The 17,470-nt window shown below is 38.7% G+C and overlaps 1 protein-coding gene across 1 annotated transcript in view; it reads right to left on the bottom strand.

Moving 5' to 3' along the window:
• Positions 1–10,866: 10,866 nt before the first annotated feature.
• LOC136179336 (NLR family CARD domain-containing protein 3-like) overlaps positions 10,867–17,470 on the bottom strand; it is a 373,903-nt gene continuing 367,299 nt past the window's right edge. The window contains 1 exon segment of the mRNA XM_065955511.1: positions 10,867–12,374. Coding sequence (XP_065811583.1) covers positions 12,362–12,374 — 13 coding nt within the window. The 3' untranslated portion in view covers positions 10,867–12,361.

Raw genomic sequence — 17,470 nt, 5'->3', positions numbered from 1 at the left:
GAGCAGCAGTAACAGACAGAGAGAGCGATGACGTCAAGTGCTAAATGCCGAAGTCTGACCATAAAACTGACTATGAGATACACGTGTATGAAACGGGAGGAAACAGAATACTGTTCAGGGAATAGCTTCGGAGGTCGGGGAAGTTAGTGTGAGAATAATTCTGCGAGTCTGCGGTAACTTCCGTTTTTCAAAATAAGGTGTTCACAATTTAAAAAAAAACAAGTTTTCTTGGAGAAAACAATAATTATATATATATTTCTTACATAAGTACACCATGATTCTGATATGGTTGGACTTAGTACTTCTAAGACTACATGCACGGGTACTATGAAGTACTTTTACTGTGTGCTTTCGGAGAAATCCACTGTCAAGCTCCCTTACACAGCACAGCTCTCTGCAGTGTTTTAAATGTGACAGTACCAATTTGATATGCTCTTTCACAGCTACATGTTACACTTTTAATATTTTTGCAATAAACACACATACAAGCATTTTTCAAATATTAATAATCTTTCACGAATAAAAAATTATATTGATGACATTTTTTTACATTTATTACAAACATTAACATTTTCGTAGAACATACATATGAAATTACAAAGACTATGAACACCAACAACTACATCTATCTAACAATTGGGATTGCAATAAAATCCAACTCCTTATAATGTAATTGTATAATCTACTCAACAGCTGAGCTCCTATCTCCCATGAGAAGACTTAATTCTAATATCATTATTGAGCATATGCATTTATTTTTTAATTTGTGGAGGGAATGATGAAGAAGAGGTTGGTTTTTGAAAGAGTACAATCTCTGGTAACACATGACAGCTTCTTTTTCTTGATTTTGTAAAAATCATTTTTTCCTTATGTGCCATAAACTTGCTTACTTTCTATATCTTTGAATTATTTAAAAATATTTTGTTAAAGTAATAATAATAATAGACTTTATTTGGCATGGACATCACAGATACATTGGAATACCAGATGCATTGTTTAAGTGTTTTAGCAAGCATGCTAGTTCTCAACACCGGTCCACAGGAGGCTTTAGAAAGGAAAACAATTAAGATAGGGAGAAAAGCGATATAACAGAGAAAACAATAATGGGAGAATAAATAAATAGAACCGTAGAGCAAAGGCAGTATGATCAAACAATAAACCAGTCAGAAGCTATTCATGTGAGCACTGTTGTTTTGATTTTAGCCATTGTTTGAGTCCTCTGTTAAAAGCATTACTGTTGCTCTCTAATTTTATGCCAGTGGGCAGAGAGTTCCAAAGTTTTGCCCCCTTTGCAGAGAAAGCAGACTGGCCAAAAGATGTCTTGTACTTTGGGACAAGACAATCACCGCTGACGGAGGCTCGTGTGACTGCCCTACGAGAGCTCCGACGCCTAATGGCTAATTCAGATAACAGTGGTGACACATGATTATTTACACATTTAAAAAACAGTTTAAGATTACTAAAATTTATAAAATTGTCAAAGGTTAAAAGGTTGTGTTTTTTTTTAAATGCCGCAGTGATGCCATCTCATAGGTTTCTGGTCCATGACTTTTATTGTCTGCTTATATAAAGAAACAATAGGTTTTAATGTAGTTGGAGAAGTTTGAGACCATAATGTGATGCAATATGACAGATGTGAAAAAATCATTGCATGCATGTATAATTTGGCAGTTTGACATGAAATATCCCTTCTATTAAAACAAAAACAATTTAGATTTGGTTTGACCTTCTTCACAATGTACTTATACTGACTGTCAAATTTTAAATTCTCATCCATGATGATGCCTAGATACTTAACTACTTTTACTACTTCAATTGCTTCATTCTTAATCCGTACCTCAAATACATCGTTTCCAGATCTGTTACGTATGGAGAAGCACATGGCAACAGTTTTCTTAACATTAATAGTTAAATGAGACAACTCGAGCCATTTGGAAACATTACGTAATGCCTCTGTTAGGTGCTCACCTGCTAAGCTAGCTGGTTAGTGGACACATAGATAACGGTATCATCTGCATACATCTGGCAGTTGGTGCCTGGACAGCAGTTTGGTAGGTCATTGATGTACACTGAGAACAACAGTGGACCAAGTACAAACCCTTGTGGTACTCCCATACTGTTGGCATGCAGATGAGACTTCACCCCATTGACCCTAACACATTGCTGTCTCCCCCCCAGGTAAGATTTAAACCACTGCAGAGCTTCTGATGACATTTGGAATTGCTTTAATTTATTCAGTAAAATAGTGTGATTGACAGTGTCAAAGGCCTTTTTCAGGTCCAAGAACACTGCCCCGACAACATTTCCTTTATTCAGTGGAGCTTTAATATTTTCAAGCAAATAGCAGTTTGCTGTTTCAGTGGAATATTTTTGTCTAAACCCAAACTGCTGTGGATGAAGCAATTGGTTAGACTCTAAATGTTCCATCAATTGCTCAGCTACAATCTTCTCCAGAATCTTTGAGACTACAGGGAGAATAGCAATAGGCCTGTAATTACTTGCTATGTCCTTGTCTCCTGATTTAAAAACTGGGGTAATTATTGCAGTTTTCCAGCTATCTGGGAATTTTTTTGTTTGTATTGACAGGTTGACTAAGTAAGTAATTGGCTCCAACAAATAGCTCTGGTGTTTTTTGATTAATGCAGCATGAAGGTTATGAATATCCTTTGACATGGAGTTACTCATGTTAAAAATCATCTTTTTAACTTTGTCATGTGATACCACTTTTATACAAAAGGAGTCTGTGCGATCATGGTCAGGTTCTTCAGGAGATGACTCTGTAGTTTTGAAATGACTCGCTAACTCTTGTACACTCTCAATAAAAAAGCTATTAAAAACATTTGCAATAGACTCGTTACTATGAATTAAATTATCACAGACTTTAAGACAGTTTATTTTGGGGTGCTTTTGCTTACTGGAGTTAGTTAGTTTTATTTATGTGTTGCCACAATTTAGAACTACTGCCACTGGCCTCTTCAATGAGTTTGGAGAAGTGATTTGTCTTGGCCTTGCACAGTTCAGACACCACTTTGTTCCTCAAGCCAGTGTAAATAAGGTGGTCAGTGTTGTTTTTAGTTATTAGAGACCATTTAAGAGCAAGATCTCGCTTTTTTATGATCTGAAGGATATCACTATTAATCCATGGAAGAGAGTATTTCTTGGGTCTACTTTTCCAGGTTTTTGTGTATTTATTTAATAATTCACATAGGGTAGAGGCAAAAATGTTTGCACTGTGGTTTAGATCTGATTCTTTAGTTACCTGTTCCCAGTTGACTTCCTTCAAATCATGTTCAAAGTCAGCTATTTTTGACTTGGGAATTGCTGTTGTTAAAATTAGATTTTCTGTTTTATTGTGGTGGATTAGGTGTTTTCTAGTTAGCTTTCTTACCATCAGTGTCATGTTGTGGTCCGAAAGGCCAGTAATGAGATTGTATATTTTTGTTACTCTCTCTGGTCTATTTGTAAAAATTAGATCAATAAGGGTTTCAGTCTTTCTTGTGATTCGAGTTGGTCTATCAACCCGCTGTTTGTATTTAAATTTCTCCATAATTGGCTTTAATTTTGATTTACCACTTTTTTCCAACCAGTTAATGTTAAAATCCCCAAACAACATACATTCACAAGAGTTGTCAACAACAGAAAGAAGCTTCTTCAGTTCATTATAGAAATGTACATCATGTGATGGAGGATTGTAAAGCACAGCAATATTACATTTCATGTTAGGAGAGAGAATTACATTCAATCCCATGCACTCCAAGTTTGAATTCAGTTCAAGCTCTAGGCATTTAAAATGCTCCCTAATATAAATTAAAACACCCCCTCCCCTTCCCTTAAGCCTATCTCTCCTGTAGCATGTGTATTCTGGTCTGTTAATAAGGTCGGTAGGAACATTGGGATTTAACCAACTCTCAGATATACACAAAAAATCCAGATTAGAATCAATAAGTACATTTCGTATCTGGTCTATTTTTGGTAGTATGCTTCTGATATTTATATGTCCTCCCAGGATTCCTTTGGGTTTAGTTTCAGAGTTCCAGATGATTTTGGCATGATTCACAGTTAAGAGTCTTAACTGCCTCTGTTTCAGTTTTGCGCGATTAGTTAAGTGTATTTTGGCCCTCACGGGACTCCGTGTTTGTTGACATTCGTCAGCTGTCATCGGGGGTTCACCATGAGGATGACAGATATCAGGCGTACTGTATGGATAAATACGAGGCACCGAACTCACCCCAATGTCAGTACCAGCGGTCAACAAGTGCTGCATCATGACTCCGCTCCAAGCTCCCGTCCGAGCCCGAGGGATGGAACAAGCCCGGCAGGCTCTCCCAGAGCACCTGTTGGTTCCCGACAACCCAGCGCGCCGTTTCCAGCATCGATGACTGGACTAGTCAGGGTGAGTTGCGGGGGGGTTGTGGATGTAATAACCGGTTGGAGCGGTTTAGACACTTTGGGTGATTCTGACTGCATTGGGCTGATATCTTGCAACGTCGGATTGGCTGCTAGGCGGAAAAGGGGCCCGGGATTTAGATGGATATCTCCCGATAGTAGTAGCAGCAGTAGTAGTATTTTGGCTGAAGACGGGCTGTTCTTCCGCCTGATTGTAGTTGTGAGTACTGGCTTGAGCACCTGAGCACGGCCATCCTTAAGAAACCGCGTGAAGACTGCGACATAACCAAATCCAAAGAGATTCAGTTGTGATTTTTCGGATAAAATGCCCAGTGGATCGGTAACATAGTGAGGATGGTGCGCTTTTGTGGCCTGAGTCTCAGGTGCATTGCAGGTGACTAAAACAGGCAGCAGTAGAAGAAAGCCACAGGTGAGAAGGTGGAGGCCGGTATTGTTTTGTCCATGTTTGCCTTTGCTTTTCATGCACAGTTTCAAGATAACATGCAGAAACTTTAAAGGCCAGAAAAAATATCTTCCAGAGTAGATAAAAGAGATTAAAAACAGCGATGTTAAAAGATTTCTGCACATGAGTGGAGCCTGCCAAACCACTCAGAGCAGGTGCTGCCATCTTGGAAAAAATAATGTTTGCAAAGATTGTCAAGGGGTTGAGGCTGGACTGAATTTCATTGTGTAGTGATCTGCAATGACAATAAAGGATCCATCCATCTATAACTAACAAAGACCTTGTATTTTACATATTTATTTTATATTTCTATTTATGACATCATGTGGATAGTATTAATATATTAGTCTTTAATTTAATTATTGTTATGAACACATTTTTGATCATCGTCAAACAGCAAAAATCAAAGATGTGTCGTCATGAGAAGCGTTCAACTCTTCAGTATGTCCCACATGTTTTCTGTAAACAAAACAACAACAACATGTCAGCGTCCAGTGAAAGATGATCTGTGTATCGTGCTGCTCTCCTCCTACTCATGATGTATTAACGCTCATCTGTGTTATTCAGATTTATGTAACATAACTCCTCCAGCACACAGGAACTTCATATCTGTACTTGTTATTTATTTGACTCATGTTCTGTACGTGTAAGTCCTGAAACAAAATCTCTTATCCTTGTAAATATTTAAAGGTCGATTCCCCCAGAGTAAAAAAAAAAAAATGCTTTATCCGGAAATAAAAGGAAATAAAAAAGTGACAATTCTGTCTGGACGGTTCAGTCCGTCAGCTAGCTTTGACTAACATTTGCACTCTGAAGAAGAAACAAGAATCACCCCCTCACTCCGTGTCGCCCCTTTTCTCTTTGACTTTTGTTGAATCTGGTTCTGACTGTGGCGAGTCGATCGCTCCCTCGTTTGATGATGGTTTGGATTCTATATTGTGAGAGAGGAATACGTTAGATTGTCTATGATGTAAATAAGATGTAAGTGCTCCTGCAGTTGTAGCTACGTCGAACTCAAGCTGCTATAGTATAGGCCGAAAAATCGAGCGTTTTCTGAGATATTTGAACAAACCCCCTCCCCCTCCCCCCCTTTCAAGTGTCTACATCTTTCTGAGACCACCGCATACACTCCCATAACTCTTTCCATAATGCCTTTCAGCTAACAGGCCTGCGATGCTGGAGTATAGCTCCTCCCATTTCAGGGGAATAAAGGTGGACGTGACATCATTTTAGACTAAATTTAAGAAGCTGACATCAACCTGACTTTTGGTTAGTCAGTTGCCTTCACTTTCTTAGAGGTCATGTGACCATATTTATATTTTTGACAGGCTTGTTACATCTTTATCTTGCTTGACGCGTTGCTGCGATAGCATCTCGTCAGTCACACAGATATCCACTTCCTGCTTCACCATCCATTTAACTCTGAAAGAGGCAGTGCAAATATATTCATCTCTTATTTAAATCCTGTTTAAAGTTTCACACAGGAACTTCAAAGTTCAGAAGGGTCACATGTAAGTGAGCCTCCTTCCTATGACCATATTTGGACAAAGGTCAGCTGCAGTTTTTGTCTCAATTTGCAGGAACACTTGAAATAGTGCTGACTCTGCAAAACCTGAAGAAGGCCCCTGACATGGGAGGTAGCATATACGCACATCCAGAAAATGCATTCAAATAAAATCTGATTCACAGATTATTCTCCAATTTCCCATCCTCTCTGCCCTCTAATCCCCTCGTCTAAAATCCTGCGTTCCCCTTCTCTCCTTCTGCAGAAACTCAAAGCAATATCCTGAGTTTGAATCAGCTGGCTGTTTTGTTTCTCTGTCGTCATTTGTTTCTCAGTATGTTCACTCTTGCACCTAGCACAGAAACCTCAACAACAACAAAAAACAGAAAAACGGTGCTGACATAGAAGAAAACAGGAAGAAAAAAAAAATCTAAAACTGGATTGGGACCAAAAGTCTGAACTTTCTCACAGAACTCACTGGAAGTTTTTTTTCCTCCTGGATTTGGTCTGGAAACCTGCACCCTGCTCTTCCCACATGGCCTTTCTCTTTCCCCTTCAAGTGGATCACAGCAGGGGGGATATTGTAAACTGGCTATATTACAAAGAAAAGAGAATTATGCATACTTGCTGAAACTCAGTGCTTTTTTTTTTCTTGTCCTTTTTGTTTTGTGCACGATAAATTGAAGGTGCACACGGAGCTGAGCGTCTCTTTTTACTGTCTGCGTCACCTCAGCTCACCTTTCATGGAGGAAAAGAAAAAGAAACTGTCAGCTTCTCGTGTGTCTCATTTTCAAAATGCTGCAATGTCTTAGAATTTGACCGGTGCACATACGAGATTTGCGACTGGATTTTTAAAAAATGATTGATCACATGCTGTTTGGCTTTTTGTATGACTTCTCATGTTAGCATCTTCTTGTTTTTACCATGTGTATCAGAGCAGCTCGTCAAAGTCTCGCTTCGACACGCAAAAATAACAGCTTTTGTAAGGTACATACTCAACAGAAAATGGCATAAATATATTCACCGTGTATGCGTGTATGATGAGATGTTGCAACTTCTGCTAGCGACGCCTTCTTTATAGTAAAGCTATCTCCTTTTCTCTACCTCCTGACGCCTGGTGCTTCTGTTCATCTCTGAGCTTTTGTCTCGTTTTTAAAGCAACATTTCATTTTCATTGCAAAGATCAGAATCAGAATCAGCTTTATTGGTCATGTATGCTGAGACACACACCACAAGGAATTTGTCTTTGGTAACTGTGCTCTCAATGTACAAAAGTTATAACATTAAAGATAAAGATAATAAAAGCAAAAACACTAATAAGGCTAAATAAGTCAAGGATAAATCCAACTTTTCTTTACTTATTTTTTATTGGATGAAATTACCATTACAGAGTCATGAACATCAAATGCATGGACAGACATGTTCAATATGTTGTAGACATCTACACGTCTTTTTATCAACAATAAGGACAACTATAAACATTGAACATAATTATAACTGTACAACACAAACATCCATCAATCAATTAACTAAACCACTTTTACTGTTCAGGGTTTTTCACATCTGTAGTTTTAAACTATAAAAGGAGGGTTATTTGTTCAGCCATTTAGTTTTATGAATTTAATATTTTGCCCACATAAAAAAACAGATTAATTAATATTTATTTGCTGATAAATTGGACTTGAAAATTAATTAAAAAGTAAATTCTTGTTGGATTTATATTTTTTCCAAGTTTCCTCAAAGGTATTTTTCTAAATCAAACAAAAAAAGCAGTGTCATGAAAACTGCAAAAGAAGGTGTTCAATAGTTTTTAGTTTTAAAAGGTTCATCTTTTGAAAACAGGAAGGAAATGTTTACAAACACACATTTAGTATTAGTTGTCACGGGATTGTATTTATGTAATATTTTAAATAGAAATTACTTCATTTTATTTGTAATTATATATTTAAACAGGAAAGTAAGGAGCCCCTGAAGTCCTAAAAAGTAAAAGAAAAAAAAATGTATATATTGTGCGCACAAGTTTTTATTATTTTTTTATTTTTTACTTTTTTGGACTTCAGGGGCTCCGTAGTAAAGAGAAATGAATTCTGTGTTTTTTATTTAATTTATTAAGGTCCATCTATTTTTACAAAACCTTTCATATTTCTCCGACGTCACTTCCTGCCACTTTATCCTGGCGGGACGTTACTGCTGCTGATTGATGCTCACCTGAAAGTAGACCGAATAATTAATACGTTTCTATCTTCGGACAACTTCCGGGTTCACCTGAGGGAGATTTTCTTCACTGGAGAGGATGAAAACAACTCTTCATGAGGTGAGTAACAAACAGTTAGATTTAAAAGAGGACTCGAGCTAACGGTCAAACCTCAGACTGTAAATATGAAGTTTAAATCTCGTGGACGAGGACGTCATGTTTCGGTTTGTCACGTTTTCATCTGGAAAGAAACCCGAGATTTTATAATAATTCATTAAAACATGACAGATGTATTTAGCTGTGAGATGAGTCTCAACACTTGTAGTTTTACAAGTAAATTGTTTAATTTAAATATAGGCTTACCTGCGTTCTCCCACTTTCTCACGAGACTTCTTTCATAAAACATCTGCTTTTATATTGTAAAGTCATGAAAGGTTTACAGAGGTACTCCAAAACCGACTATTACAGGTAAAGATATCCAGATATGATGCAGAAGAAATGTTTAAAGGGCCTGTCAAAGAGTGTTTTTGAACTTTTCATCACTTTTTCTCTCATTTTTCACCACAAACCAAAAATAACAGTTAGAAGCAAAAGGTAGCCCGCTGCTCTTACAATTATTGTACAAATATTTTAGAGGTGAGCGACTTAATATGTGAAATATTTAGGGACACGTACCAAAGCTATGGTACCAAACTACAGCACGTTGTGCCATTATCTGGACCCCTACTAAAGTGAGCACTTCTAATTCCAGGGTCCGGTCCATACATGTTAACATAACATAAAAGTCTCCAAAGATGTAACACATCACCTCTAACACTGCTCAGGAATGAGGAGACGTAAAGGCATGTAGGTGTTTCAGTCTGAAGTCTGTCAACATTAAAAAGATCAGATCTGCTCCTCTTCTGAGCTTTATGTTGACTTCATAACAATCTCTACTCCTTTAAGTCGAGCAGCAGAAGAGTGTCAGTGTGTAAAAACAAAAGGCTCATTTATTAGCTGAACTAAATCTGCAGGAGTTTTCCATGTCACTGATTACAACAGAGGCCGATTAGGACGGGACCCTTAAAACATTTAGGGACTAATTAAGAGTATACTCACTTCTTCAGGCTCCACTTTGCATCAGCAGACCATTCAAAATATTAACAACAGAATATGAAGAAGATACATTAGAGGGATTCAAATAGTTCAGTCGTAATTTGAGGTCACTGATGGCGTTTATGTTTTATTAAAGGAGAAAATAACAAATATGCTAATGTCACGACTTAATGGTTAGGCTTAGAAATCAGTTTTTTTTAAATGTTCCCACCACTCCGCTGTTTTAGTAACACCACTGGGAACAAAACTAATCAAACATCTCTGTATATTCATTTCAAATCATTTAGTTAACTCCTCCCCTGCTCTGTGTAAGATGATGTGAGGTTTCCAAACAATATCCAGCAGTCTGCGCTGACGATCGATCTCTTCCTCGTACTCCACGATAGTTCTTTTAAAAACTACAAAAATGTCTTCCGCAGCAGCCGTTAGTCGCTGGTTGATAAACTCTCTCAGACTCTCAGCTGAACACGTTGTTGTGGTTTTATTAAACTTTAAAAAAAGATGAACTAGGACAACAGGAAAGTCTGAGAGGAAATGTAGCTGCGTTCAAATCTGGTGCTCGCGCTGTTTCCTTCCGCTGTGTGTCACACTATAAAGTATCCTACCGACGGTGGAGGTGCTGCAGCCTTTTGTTCCGCTTTCTGTGGATTTATTTTGTTCAAAACATGTTTTTATTATCAGAAACAAGACGTAAAAAACGTCTCTTTATTCAACAAACTAGATTATATTGTACAGTGAGTTACTATGGTTACAGATAGACAGAAAGTGTGTTATTAAGGTTAGCCTACAGGGACAGTGACTTACAGAGATACTTTATTGATACCGAGGGAAATTCTATAATTACTAAAGTTACACAGGGACAGACTGTTACCATGGTAACATGAACAGTGGTTTACTAAGGGTACAGGGACAGTGAGTTACTATGGTTACAGGGACTGTTACTATGGTAACCGGGACTGTTACTATGGTAACTGGGACATGCTGTGTCTGTCTGGAATATGCTCCAATCTGATTTTTTTTCTCCACAATGAAACTAAAATAATGACATGAATTATATACTGAACTAAAGTCTATATTTACTGTGTCATCCAAAACTTCAGGTCGGCTTCATGAATTAAATCATGAGGAATGAACTTTTCCTCGATGGGACCTGGAGCCTGATGAACATCTGAAAACAAACGAGTCAAGAGGACAAAAACATAAACATCAGAAAATAACACCAACTTCATGTTTGAGTCAAATGAAGTTTAATTTCAAAGAAGATTAATGTACAGCCTTAATAAAATCCAGACTGTGATATTTAATAAACAGAAGTGGTTGATGTTATTTAATGCAACATGGCCGTCGTATAAGAGGCGGATTGGAAGCAGTGAAACTTTGTGTTGACATGGTGTCAGTTATTTAAAAAGTAAATCACTTGTAGAATATAGAGACATTATTTGAGTGAATTATCAAGAGTAACACACATGAACAACATGACAGAAAGATCACTGTGTCTGGCTTTACACCAAGAGCAGAAACACCAGCCCATCTTAAAACACGGGGTTAATTAGATCAGACGAGGAACTCGTAGAGAATGTGTTGAAGAAATGTGGAGAACATGTTCCCTCTAAAGTGAAGAAGAGTCCAAGTATTCAGTTACAAACTACAGAGAGACTCAAAGAAAGCTCAACTTCCTTCACACTTCACTTCATTACAGAAGTCCCGTCAAAGATTCTTTTTCTGCCTTTGGATCGCTCCACACTCCTGTCCACTAGGGGGCAGTGATTACAAAAAGAGACATTAAACTTGAACATGAAATATAAAAACATAAGAACAAATAAAATAGCTGGCATCATCTATCTTTCTTTGTGTTTCCTGACACAGAAATAATCTCTTCAGATCGATCAGTCTGGGAGGAAACTGTGGAAACAGTGACACCTGCTGGCAGAAAGCAGTGATAGCAGCAACAGAACCTAAACATGAATTATTATTTAAATAAAACCCTCCACAGATTGAATTTATTTCTATTTAAAATCCTGAGATAATAAAAACAGAAGGTTCAAACATCAAAGTGTAATAAACATCAGAAGTTAAAAATAAAGATAGTTTGATAACGTGTCCGTTGTTACCCTGACATGATGAATGAATATCAATGATTGAGTCTGCATGTTATTCAGCTCTTTTTATATCATCTCATATTACATCAAATATTCAGGTGCTGACTCTGCACCTGGATCCAGACATCCTGTTTGTAGTTCTTTTAAAAACTCAGTGAAGCCTCCTCTTTGTTTTGATCCAACAAAGAGACGACTGATTTATTATCAGACGACCAACGACTCGTGGTTAAAAGCAGAACTTCACACTTTAACTTGCACAGCTGGAATCAACTTCTACTGTTATCTGTGAATATGAGTCAATGAATAACCTGCACCACTACACATGTCCACAGGGTGGCGCTGCAACAGAAACATTTATATACAAATCAAAGAGTTCATCTTCGGTCGTTGAGTCATGAAGCAGTTTAAATTCAGAACATGAGAATAGAAAAATGTCCGAGGTCATGGTCCTGTGTGTGACAGTGGAGCTGATCTCAGAGCAGCTCAGACTGCAGCACTGAGAGTCATCTGCACTGTGATTGGTCCGTCAGTCTCCCAGTAACACAGCCCAGTTAAAGACTCACCAACACACCAGCTGCTGCTTCCAGCTCTGTGATCAGCAGGATCCTCTCTTTAAAGACTCACCACCTCCACCTGTTGATATAAAAAGACATAAATGAGAGATTAGACTCTGAGAGAGACTTCATGATGATTCTTTATATTATTCATGATAAACACGGACGGGGCTCGCTCCAAGCTATATAACAGAGCTACTGACACCATATGAGCCAGCCCGCAGTCTTAGATCCTCAGGTGGGGGCCTCCTGGTCGTTCCAAAGTCGAGACTTAAAACTAAAGGTGACCGGGCCTTTTCAGTCAGGGCCCCTCGACTTTGGAACGACCTCCCTGAGGAGATAAGACTCGCAGACTCCCTCAATTCTTTTAAATCCCTTCTTAAAACGTACTTTTACAGACTTGTTTTTATGTGATGTCGTCTTCTTAATGTCTTTTCTAACTGGTTTTACTATTTTTATCTTCTTTTACTTCTTACTGTCTTTTATTTATGCTCTTATCTTAACTCCTCTTGTGTTTTAACTTAATGATCTTACTTACTTTGTCTATTTATGTTTTATATTTATATATACTTTTTATTATTATTAATATTATAGTTTTTATTTATCCTTTAACCACTTGTTTCTATTTCTTTTTCTGCTCTTACCTTCTTATTGCTGTTATCTTTTCATTTGCTTTTAGCTCTTTTAGTTTCTTACATCTTTTTAAATCTTTGCTCCTCTTGGTCTCAGCTCGTGTTGTTGGGTTCTTGTGTTGCCTAGGTTCTTATGATGGTTCTTATGATGGTTCTTATGATGGTTCTTGTGTTGCCTGGGTTCTTATGATGGTTCTTGTGATGGTTCTTGTGTTGCCTGGGTTCTTATGATGGTTCTTGTGTTGCCTGGGTTCTTATGATGGTTCTTATGATGGTACTTATGATGGTTCTTATGATGGTTCTTGTGTTGCCTGGGTTCTTATGATGGTTCTTGTGATGGTTCTTGTGTTGCCTGGGTTCTTATGATGGTTCTTGTGTTGCCTGGGTTCTTATGATGGTTCTTGTGTTGCCTGGGTTCTTATGATGGTTCTTATGATGGTTCTTGTGATGGTTCTTGTGATGGTTCTTGTGATGGTTCTTGTGATGGTTCTTGTGATGATTCTTGTGATGATTCTTGTGATGATTCTTATGATGGTTCTTGTGATGGTTCTTGTGATGGTCGGGTTATATATGTCTGTTGGGTATCGTGCACTTTGGGTTCTTTTCTGTTGAATTGTATTTAATTATTTTTAGTATTTTACATTTGTTATGTTCTTGTTGTTGTTTATGTTCTTCTTTGTTTGCTTTAGTTTGTTCTTGTTTTTGCTGTTTGTCAAAGCACTTTGTAAACCTGTGTTTTTAAAAGCTGCTATATAAATAAAGTTATTATTATTATTCTGATCATATAATATCATCGTTGTCATGATTATTCTGATTATCAGTGATACAGAACATCCAGTATGAAGAGCAGCAGGGACTTCAGTCCTGCTCAGAAGTGAAGTGGGCGTGGAAAGTAGCACGCCACCTTTCAGCTCTCGTGGTCACGTGTTGGTGACTTGAAGCTTAAAGGGACAGAGAGTCCTTGAAGGCATCATCGTGTCAGAGACCGTTGAGTGATGTGTTTACTGAGAGTCCTTGAAGGCATCATCGTGTCAGAGACAGTTGAGTGATGGGTTTACTGAGAGTCCTTGAAGGCATCATCATCATCATGTCACAGACAGTTGAGTGATGGGTTTACTGAGAGTCCTTGAAGGCATCATCGTGTCAGAGACAGTTGAGTGATGTGTTTACTGAGAGTCCTTGAAGGCATCATCGTGTCAGAGACAGTTGAGTGATGTGTTTACTGAGAGTCCTTGAAGGCATCATCATCATGTCACAGACAGTTGAGTGATGTGTTTACTGAGAGTCCTTGAAGGCATCATCATCATGTCAGAGACAGTTGAGTGATGTGTTTACTGAGAGTCCTTGAAGGCATCATCATCATGTCACAGACAGTTGAGTGATGTGTTTACTGAGAGTCCTTGAAGGCATCATCATCACGTCACAGACAGTTGAGTGATGTGTTTACTGAGAGTCCTTGAAGGCATCATCATCACGTCACAGACAGTTGAGTGATGTGTTTACTGAGAGTCCTTGAAGGCATCATCATCACGTCACAGACAGTTGAGTGATGTGTTTACTGAGAGTCCTTGAAGGCATCATCATCACGTCACAGACAGTTGAGTGATGTGTTTACTGAGAGTCCTTGAAGGCATCATCATCACGTCACAGACAGTTGAGTGATGTGTTTACTGAGAGTCCTTGAAGGCATCATCATCATGTCACAGACAGTTGAGTGATGTGTTTACTGAGAGTCCTTGAAGGCATCATCATCATGTCACAGACAGTTGAGTGATGTGTTTACTGAGAGTCCTTGAAGGCATCATCATCATGTCACAGACAGTTGAGTGATGTGTTTACTGAGAGTCCTTGAAGGCATCATCATCATGTCACAGACAGTTGAGTGATGTGTTTACTGAGAGTCCTTGAAGGCATCATCATCATGTCAGAGACAGTTGAGTGATGTGTTTACTGAGAGTCCTTGAAGGCATCATCATCATCGTGTCACAGACAGTTGAGTGATGTGTTTACTGTTGATTCATGTAAACTGTGTTTAAATCTAGCAGCAGCAGTTTCTGATTTTCTCTGCCTTTTGGGACAGAAATAACAGCAGACATTAAACACACCTTAAAGAGTTATTTCCACCTGGATGAACTGCAGTGTCTCACAGGTGTGCTGTGTGTAATCTGTCCCTGTGTGTGTTACGAGCCTTGTGGAAGAACAATGTGAACCTGTCTGTGTCTGTGCATCTCACCATCTTACTAATGGAGCCTTTAAATAGCATGGAAATACTGCACCATGACTTTAGAGCAGGTTTTTGTTGGTCCATGGTGCAGCTGCTTTCTGCCCTCTGAGACAGCAACGCCCCACCAACACACCTGAGCACAGGTCATGTTAAGACCTAAACACACTCAGGGGAAAGAGGAAGTGCTGATTCAACGTTTACTGATGTAAAGGTTCAAGTGATTTATCTCAAGTGTCCTCACAGGGAAATGAAAAAGTGTCCCTCTGAAGAACATTTCTTTGTTTGGTGCAGAGTTAACAGAACTTCACGTCATATTTCAGAGATCATTAAACTGAATTTATTCTGACTTCAAATAACAGAAAAATAACAAACATTAACTTTGCTCTAATCAGTTTGATGAAGAATGTCTAACTGCTCTCAATCTGAATGGCTACTCCTCATGTCTCTTATTTTTCGTCGCTTGAACCGGAAGTCGTTCTGTGCCGCCATGTTGATGGACGTCTCAGGTCTCTTATTTTCAGCACAGAGGATCGAGGAAACTTGAGACCAGCCTTCCAGGAAGTCTTTTTACAGACAGACACGCCCCCTTATCAAATATCACTAACTGACTGGATCAGACTTCAGTGAAACTTCTCAACATTAGCAGAGTTTAATAAGGGAGAAAAGACGGACATTGAAAAGACGCTAAACAGACACAGCAGACATTTAAGTGTCTGTAAACATCTGTCAGTTTGTAAAGAGTCGGTCTGTGATGAGCTGGAATTAAAAAAGTGTTTGACATGAAGATTAACAAAGAACCTGTTTGAAACCTGAAGTAAATTTGGACTTCACACCAACTTTATACGCTGGTTGAAAGCTATGAACAAGCAGCCTAATGCCAGAGTTAGAGTTAATGGAGTAATGTAAATGTATTTTTAAGATCTCTAAAGGTACCAGACGAGGGGATCCATTGTCACCAATGATGTTCGTACTATCTATTGAACCGCTGGCAGAATATATATTAAGGTAGAACACCTGAGCTGGTGGGGGAAGTCATTTAAGGATACCTTTCTGATAGAAAAGGACAGCTGTCATTAAAAGTAACACATGAACACCAAGATTCCTTCAAGTGTTTGTGTCGGCGTGTCTGCGTGTTTACAAACTACTCGCCGTTATATTGTATAGTTTCTGCTTATAATATGTCTACACTCATGAGATGAGATTCAACTTCATTGTATACAAGTATAGAGTAACGAAATGAGGTTTGGCATCTCACCAGAAGTGCAAATAAGCAGAAAGTGCAAAAGTCTGTGCTATGTACAGTAATTGAGTGCAAGAGTCTGTGCTATGTACAGTAATTGCAAAATTTACAGATGTAGACAAAAAAAGTGAATTATTAGGTAAATCTGGATGGCTGGGTTAATGGGATGCAATAAATATAAATAAATGCTATAAATAAGTAATGCTACAAAATAAGTGTGTTCTTAGGATTATAATATACAGATTAAGATGCAGTGAGCATGCTATACTAATAATATACAGATTAAGGTGCAGTGAGCATGCTATACTAATAATATACAGAATAAGATGCAGTGAGCATGCTATACTAATAATATACAGATTAAGATGCAGTGAGCATGCTATACTAATAATATACAGATTAAGGTGCAGTGAGCATGCTATACTAATAATATACAGATTAAGATGCAGTGAGCATGTTATACAAGTTTACAGATAATTTAAAGAATATGAACATACTATAATACAATAATACAGATGGATGAGAGATGTGTGTGTGTGACCAGGAGGAGTGGTGGGTGTGAGGTGATATGGAGGGGAAAGGGGGGTCAGCAGGGTGCAGAGAGAGAGAGGGAGAGAGAGAGAGAGAGAGAGAGAGACAGAGTTCAGAGTTCGGGGTGTGAGGTGATATGGAGGGGAAAGGGGGGTCAGCAGGGTGCGGAGAGAGAGAGGGAGAGAGAGAGAGAGACAGAGTTCAGAGTTCGGGGGGTAGAGTTCAGTAGAGAAACAGCTCTGGGGAAAAAGCTGTTCCTCAGTCTGCTGGTTCTGGTCCGGAGGCTTCTGAAGCGCCTGCCGGAGGGCAGGAGGGTAAACAGTCTGTGGGCAGGGTGGGAGGAGTCTTTAAGGATGCCATGAGCTCGTCGCAGACAGCGTGTTCTTTGGACATCCTCAATGGCAGGAAGTGGACACCTTGTGATGCGCTGGGCGGTTTTTACCACCCGCTGTAGCGCCTTACGGTCTGCGACAGAGCAGTTTCCGTACCAGACTGAGACACTGCTGGTCAGGATGCTCTCGATCACACAGCGGTAGAAGTTCGTCAGT

This window comes from Labrus bergylta, chromosome 5 (assembly GCF_963930695.1).
Source record: "Labrus bergylta chromosome 5, fLabBer1.1, whole genome shotgun sequence".
Classification (NCBI taxonomy): domain Eukaryota; kingdom Metazoa; phylum Chordata; class Actinopteri; order Labriformes; family Labridae; genus Labrus; species Labrus bergylta.
This window is presented reverse-complemented; position numbering and strand designations above follow the sequence as displayed.